At 37.8% G+C, this 8,534-nt stretch overlaps 1 protein-coding gene across 1 annotated transcript; it reads left to right on the top strand.

The window, feature by feature from the left end:
- The first annotated feature begins 4,719 nt into the window (after nucleotides 1-4,719).
- Nucleotides 4,720-5,460, top strand: LOC109014694 (E3 ubiquitin-protein ligase RNF12-B-like). Its single transcript, XM_018997190.1, has one exon. It carries the CDS (start codon nucleotides 4,720-4,722, stop codon nucleotides 5,458-5,460), a length of 741 nt encoding a protein of 246 aa, XP_018852735.1.
- The last annotated feature ends 3,074 nt before the right edge of the window (nucleotides 5,461-8,534 follow it).

Here is an 8,534-nt window from a genome sequence, read left to right as displayed (position 1 = left end):
GAAGCAGGCTGTGTTGATTGCTTCAGCCCAGAAATCCTTAGACAAGCCTGCATTAGAAAGCATACTGCGGGCTCTCTCCAAGAGAGTCCTGTTCATCCGTTTAGCTACCCCATTTTGCTGTGGAGTATGTCTAACTGTACGATGTCTGGCAATACCTTCATTTCTGCAGAATTCATCAAACTCACCTCCGCAAAACTCCATACCATTGTCAGTGCGAAGTCGTTTGATTTTCTTGCCCGTCTGATTTTCAATCAAAGCTTTCCACTGTTTGAAGTTAACAAATACATCGCTTTTCTGCTTCAGAAAATAAACCCAAACTTTCCGTGAGAAATCATCAATGAACGTAAGCAAATACTGAGCTCCACCTTTTGATGGAACGGAAGATGGACCCCAAATATCATAATGAATAGAGTCCACAGAACTTTTGGTTCTGTGAACCCCTGTAGAAAACTGAACCCTGCACTGTTTTCCAAACACACAATGTTCACATAAATCCATTTTCCCTATCTTCTGGTCACATAACAAACCTTGCTTACTCAGAATGGACATCCCCTTGTCACTCATATGACCCAAACGCATATGCCACAAAAGGGTGACATCTGAATCTGGATCATCTGAAATAGACACTGCAGCTGCACCTGTCACTGTAGAGCCCTGAAGGAAATAAAAACCATTTGTCTTATCTCCTTTCATCACAACCATGGAGCCCTTACTAACTCTGATAGCTCCACCTTCACCAGTGTACTTGATATCCAAAGAATCAAGAGTACCCAAAGAAATAAGATTCTTTTTCAACTCTGGAATGTGTCGAATATTAGACAATGTCCGGACAATTCCATCAAACATCTTTATCCTGACTGAACCAATCCCAGCAATTTTACAAGCCATATCATTCCCTAACAGAACGGAACCTCTGTTGACTGATTCATAGTTAGTGAACTAGTCCCTCTTGGGACACATACGAAAAGTGCAAGCTGAGTCCATGACCCACTTGTCACTAAAGCGACTATTGGAGTCCTTAATTGCTAGAACAATATCTGAGTCGTTAGACCTTTCATCAGCAACACTAATGGCATTAGAGGAACTAGTGCCATCCTCTTTAGTTTTCAATTTTGGACACTCATTTTTGTAGTGACCAAACTTATGGCAATAATGACATTTGACATTTTTCTTACTAAACTTTGTCTGTGAACTGCCCCTGGATTTACCCTTACACTTCTCTAAACCCCTGTCATTCGATCTACCCCTGCTTGAGGACCCCTTAACAAACAAGCCACTAGCTTGTTCATTAGTGCTCTTCACACTCAATTTATTCCTCAATTCCTTAGAATTCAAAGTAGATTTTACATCTACCAAGGAAATTGTATTTCTACCATACAACATGGAATTCACAAAGTTCTCAAAAGATATGGGTAATGAACACAAAATAATTAACGCTTGATCTTCTTCTTCAAGCTTAATATCTATGTTCCTCAGATCCATAATGATTTTATTAAATTCATCTAGGTGTTCAGAAATAAGAGTACCTTCCTTCATTTTGAGAGTGTATAACCGTTGTTTCAAATACAAACGGTTGGTGAGAGATCTCTTCATGTACAGATTCTCAAGTGCAGACCAAAGACTAGTTGCAGTCTCCTCGTCAGCAACCTCCCTTAAAACTCCATCAGATAGTGACAAAAGAATAGTACTATATACATTTTCTTCTTCTTCTTTTGAAGGAGCCGGAGAATCATCAGATACCTTCTCTTCTAATACTTTTGACAAGCTCTGTTGTCGCAGTAAAGCCTTCATCTTGATGCGCCATAAACTGAAACTGTTCTGACCGTCAAATTTCTCCACTTCAAACTTAGCCATAGCCATCCCACCGGATCACACTGAGCAAAGCTCTGATACCAGTTTGTTGGGAATAACTGTATATCTAAGACTAACTCGAAATATAGTAGCGGAAATAAGCAAAAGAAATTGCTGACAATCACACAGAAACAACACCAAGATTTAAGTGGTTCGGCTCAAAGTGAGTCTACTTCCACTGGTGGGGTCGGTATCAGAGATTCCACTATCAACAAAGATGGAGTACAGAAGAATAATACAAAACTTCTTTCTCAAAGAAGTTATCTCCCTATCTCTCTAACTTCTCTCTCAAGAAATCACTAAAACAAGACAAAATAGGATTTTTGAAGCTTAAAAAACAAAGGAGGCGCCGTTAGGTATTTATAGAAACAGTGAATGTTCACTTCTGTGGACATTGGCTCGAGCGAAGTGTCGAGCGAGCGTAGGTTTTGTACATTTCGCTCAAGCCAACAGATGAGCGATGTCGAGCGAAGCTCTCTGATTTGGATATTGCTCGAGCTGAATGTCGAGCGAGTGTCGAGCAAAGCTCTCTGCCCGAATTCGCTCGAGCTGGAGCGAATGTCGAGCGAAGCTCTCTGTCTGATTTCGCTCAAGCTGGATGTCGAGCGAATGTCGAGCGAAGCTCTCTGTCTGATTTCGCTCTAACTGAGTGAACCTCCGCTCGAGCGAACATACGACATTGCACTGTTCCATCTGAATTCAAGCCATCTCTTAACAAACCCATAGCCTAAGAACCTCACAGGAACAAACAATTATCTTGCTCCCAGCACTCCAAAATTAAAAAAGAACAGAAACCCACATTAAGAAAGAAGTATTTTCCTGAAATTTTTTGCTATTGAAGAAAAAAGACAAGAACTTCGAATGACAAAATTATTGAAAGTTACATCCATAACTCAAATATATGAATACCCGAAAAAAGTCAATTAAATGAATAAGGGAGCGGATGATTGCATAGGATCGGGGCAAAAGATTAATATGTATGAGCTGAAAGAATTTGCAAAAGGTTCTGAATCATACAATGGGAAGGAAGCTATAAAGTGCTTAAGAAGAGTGAAACGTGAAGGAACTAATTGAGATATGAGCAACACACCTCTTCCTCTCTCGGTATGTCAGTCTGTGTGGTGGTGTATGTTCAATACAGTGCCGTGATGATAGAGTTGGTGTTGATTCATGGGAGGCTGTAATGAGGGATCTAAGAAAGTGGACTTCATTTTATATGTGGGAGAAGGAGCAGAGGGCGTTCAGATTCTGTGGGCATCTACAAAGGAGCGTCTCTGTAATTTCCTAAGCTGTGCGTTTAGGCTCCACCTCCTTTTCTTTTCTTTTCTTTTTTTTTTCCGTAGTTTTTCATTTTTCTTTTAATATTATATCTTCTTCCTTACTGTTGAAGAACCACTAAAACCTCATTTATTTTCAAAAAAATCTCATCTTATTTCATCTAATCATTACAATTTTTTCAACTTCTAATATAAAATAAATTCAACAATTCAACTTTTTCAAATTTCAAAACAAAAATAATATTAAAAAATATCTTCTAACAATATTTTATTCAACTTTTTAATTTAAATCTCAACTTATCTCAACTCATCTACAAAAACAAATGAAGACTAAGAGGTTTGGATATGATTTTCATTATTTTTGCTCTTAATTTAGAATAAATAAACTTATTTATATCAGAGACAGTAAATATTAAAAATCAAAATTCAATTTTGTATCTTATTGAGGGAAATTTTGAGTCATCGTTACAAATACGTACGTACAGAAAGCAAAATGTACGTTGTGAGTTTGGTAATTGGTATAATTTAGAGCCATCTAAAACTTTCAATCCTAGAGTATTTTATCCCTTTAAACTAAAAGGGATAATCTTAGAATATTGCTTTAATTTGAAAAAAAATTATATCAAGGGATAATTGGTGATAATATTTACTAAAATAAAGAAATACAGAGATAAAAAATATTACGCGAGCATGAGCACATATGTGTAAGTAATGATTTGTACAAGTTTTAAATATACAAATTTTACACAATCTTTTTGCAAAATAGTGGTTCCCACCATAAAAAGTAGAGTTGTTATACTCAGTAGCTTTATACCACACACTTGCTGAGGTAAAAATAAAAAGATAAAAAATAAAAGTAGATGAGTAGTATAGGCCTGCTAAGTAGAATTTTTCTAAAAATTATAGAAAAATGATATTTGTGATCATAGGTTGTGCAAGCTCTGTACACTCCATTTGAAAAAAAATGGATATATCAAATATATGCAAGTCTCATACAGTCATTTTGTAAAACAGTGGATCCTACCATAAAAATATAAATAAATAATATAATCTGCAGTCTTGGGCTGTGCAAGATCTACGCATTCCTTTTGAAAACAGTGGATAAATAAAAAAGAGTTGAAACTTGCATATTTTAAAATTGCATCTAACATTACTATAAAATATAAAATATAAAATATAGAAAAAATTACTTTTTTAACAAACTATTACTCATGGAATTATTATCGTAAACAATTTCTCTATCTTTTATTCGGTTACAAGAGATTAGAGAAGAGTTATATAATTTATATTTATTGGTTTGCATAATTAATAATAATACATTAAGGAAAATAAATAAATGAATGAATAAAAATTGAAGCCGCGCGCGGGAGGTCGCGCGTTGCATGTCGGATGGATATACACGAACAAGAGCAATTAGGTTTAGGAAACCTAGCAGTAGTCGGTTGCTCTAATGCTATATATATGCGATGATCCGATCTCATAATTCTCACGTACGTATACATTTTTTTCATTTGGCGGCAAAGATTATTGCCTCTGATCCTTCATTCGATCTTTGAGTTCTCGTTTTTCCGGTATTGAACGAACCGAATCCATGGCTTCCCAAGCAGTGGCTTCCGAATCCTCTGGTGTGACTCTGCAAATGACGGCAAGAGAGGTGAACGGCTGGGGCAACCTCGAAATTCGCTACGTCAGTAGTCGCCGAGAACACGTGCGGACCCCCAACGGCGTCTACATCCCAATCAATGATAACTACAGCTACCATATGATACCTTCGCTTTTCATCCGAGTTCCTCCCCAGGTGGTCTCAAGCCCGGAATGGCACCGAGCCTACCTTAACTCCAAGCTCTCTTCACGGCTCAACTTCGAAAACGCACCAGTCCGCGCGACCGTGGCCGAGAATATCTCGTCATTCGCGTTGCAGCATCAGGCAGCCTCCCGGTTCAAGGGGTATTTGATGACGGTCGAGTTGAATTTCTTCCACGAGATATTTCACGAGGAGATCATCAGACCCTCTACTCCTATAACGTACTTGAGCGAAATAGGTTCGTTTTGGGAAGCCACCGTTAATGATGATGATGGGGATTTGGCACCCAATGGAGGCGCATCAAGAAGTGCGATCGTCAGATTGATGGAGAAGGGGAGCTTTGTTGCGAGCAAGAGCGATCAGGAGTTGGGAACGTGCAGCATATGTTTGGAGGAGTTTGCATCTTCGAATGGGGCAAAAGATCAGCTTCTTCGCATGGATTGCTCACATGTTTATCATCGTGCTTGTATATTGCCCTGGCTGCAGAAGTCGAAAACATGTCCAACATGCCGTCGCCAAGTGGATTGATCACTCACTTTTTTTTCTTTTCTCCCTTTTAATTACTTCAGAAACTTTGATCCATTCATGAGTCTTAATGTACATTCAATCTTGTTATCAAGTCTTTGATCCAGAAATATTGCTTCTGTTTAATTAATAGAAAATTTTGAGGAGGAGTTTTGATCTTTTATGCGTGGCGCCATGAGTAGTTCTGTTTCTTGTTTAATTTCCGAAAAAAGATATTTACAGTAGTGAATTGGGCAACCGTCGCGTAATTATTTAAAAAAAAGTAAATAAAATATGAGACCCACATAAAAAAAAATTTAATTTTTTAATGATAAACTTCACTATTTTTCAAAGGGATTACGCGGCGTCTACTTATAATACTACGTAATATTATAAAGATTATTTTGTTATAAGGTAGATCATCTGACGTTGATCTCCATATAGTTTAACTTATCGGTCCATGTTTCAAAAAAAAAAACTTATCGGTCCAAATTCTTTTTGGAATCCATAATGATAGCAATAAAAAATATATAACGATAAAAATATATATACTTCAATTATATATAATACATCAATTGCTATAATATTGATATTATAACGTGGCCATGCATAATGATATCAATAAAAATATATATAACGATAAAAATAGGTAATTATATCAATACCTTAATTAATTGGTGGACTCGTAGATTATATTTGAAAGAAAAAGTAAATAAAAAACACAAAATTAACATGGGTCAAGAACTGTATCAATGGTTTAGACCCAAAATCCGACGATCCGGATGATCAAGTCGGTTACTGTACAACGAAGGGAATCAACGTACTTAAAGCAGTGACTCAGTGAGTCGGTGAGACCAATATATATAGTACACACGTTCGTACATGCATATGCGTTTTCATATAGAGCAGTGCCTATATACAATCCTTTTTTTTTTAGGATTGTATTGCAGTGTATGAAATGATCAAATTTTCCCCATTTATAGGCTTGAATTGACTATATTATCCCTATTTCTTTTACAACCTAAAGCTAAAACAAATTGCAAATTTTTGTTTTCTCTGCCGCATGCGGCCTACAACTCAATCTCCTCCAGCATCGTTGTTTTCTCTGAATTACTTTATTGATTCCCAAAATATTGCAACTACTATTGCAACTACAGCATAGGGCTCAAGACTCAAGGAAACCCAGACTAAGTGCTATTTTCAATGCTCTTGATAGTTAACATCATAGTTATAGCCGTTATCAACAAGCTTGGGCAACTAGCAAAGGAAGGGTCTGCGGCTAGCATTAACACCTCTTATTTTTACATGGACTGCTTGCGTCTTCATGAAACTTGAAAAATTGGATTTAAATTAGACCATTAGTTGTAAAACCAGGAGCAATGTATACCTGGACATGGTAACCTCCAGTGAGAGGAGCAACATTAATAGCACAGATAATTCCAACATGATAAATAATTCGCGACAGCTAAATATTGAAAGCTAAGACATTTGGTTGACCATGCTTCAAACAACAGAAAGATATTTGGGCGACGGCGATGGGGCGAGGGGGGGCGATTTCATACGTGGGGGCATTTCAATTTCATCTGGGGGATGTTTCATCGTGGGTTTTCGAAGACCAAATTTCCCTCTATTGAAACGCAGAGTTTCATTTAATAATGAAACACTGCGTTTCATTAAGCTTGCAATGCAGTCCTCGATGGGGACTGCAATAAGAATGTTCCTTTCATATATCAACTTCATTCATTTTTGGATCTCTCAGTTACTTTTCGTCCTGCTTGGTTTCATCTTTGAACTCGTGAACGTTTTGGTCCTAAAATCAATGCTAATACTACTCCTACTACTACCGGAGGTTCGATCTAGACATGATGAAAATGAGGCATGTGTTTTTGTTGAGTATTGTGGAGTCTGGTCCACGTCGCTAGAGCGGAGGCAAATTAGAGAGTTTGCTCAAGATTGCTCGATAGTGAGCTCGAGTAGATGCAAGTCATAGAGTTCACTCGAGACCGCTCGACAATGAGCTCAAATGAGACACAAATTCTAGTGTTCGCTCGACTCCACTTGAGCCAATATTGATTTAGCCGTTCGCTCGAGGCGCGCTTGGCATGCCATTCGAGCGAAGTACGCAGTTTTGCCAAATTAGGATTTTCAGCACCATTTGATATATATTTATCAAGTTTGTCATATTTTGTACGACCCTTCAGCCAAATAACTGAGAGAGAACAATTGTCAAGAGTGCATATTTTGCGAGTGAACAAAAAGTCCTAGAGAGTGTGAGTTGAGATTAAGTTATTGTAATCTTCTGTTAATAAGATTTATGCAGCTCTGTGGACATAGGCAATTGGCCGAACCACGTATATTGTGAGTTGTGTGCTTGATCGTGATTGCTTTTACTTTATTTGCCATTGTTATGTGTATGTGTTTGCATAACATTTCACAAAAACTGGTATCAAGAGCTAAGGTCGGATCTGAAGGAGAATGATGGCTGGAGGATAAAGTGAACGTACCCGGGATCGAGAAGTTTGACAGCACTGATTTTGGGTACTGGAAGATGCAGATCGATGACTATCTCTATGGGAAGAGCCTCCATCTTCCATTGTTGGGAAAGAAGCCGAAGAACATGGATGATGCTAAGTGGACCCTGTTAGATCAACAGGTTCTACGTCTTGTTCGGCTAACCTTGTCCAAAACAGTGGCACACAGTGTCAGTAAGGAGAGAACCACGATGGATCTCATGCCGACTTTATCAAGTATGTATGAAAAACCGTTTGCAAACAGTAAGGTGCACTTGATGAAAAAATTGTTCAATCTAAAGATGTCGGAAGGTATGTCTGTTGCCCAACACTTAAATCAATTCAATACAATCACAAGTCATCTATTTTTTGTAGAGATTGAGTTTGACAATGAGATCAGAGCGTTGATTTTGTTGACATCGTTGACAAATAGTTGAGAGGCAATGAGAATGGTTGTGAGTAGTTCAACCGACAAGACGAAACTGAACTACGACGACATACGTGACATGGTACTTGTTGAAGAGGAGCGTATGAGAGACTCGGGTGAGTCCTCAGGTTTTGAATCGGCCTTAATTCTTGATAATAGGG

Source organism: Juglans regia, chromosome 6, assembly GCF_001411555.2.
Source record: "Juglans regia cultivar Chandler chromosome 6, Walnut 2.0, whole genome shotgun sequence".
Lineage (NCBI taxonomy): Eukaryota > Viridiplantae > Streptophyta > Magnoliopsida > Fagales > Juglandaceae > Juglans > Juglans regia.
Note: the sequence above shows the minus strand (reverse complement) of the source record. Positions and strands in the feature narration are given on the sequence as shown.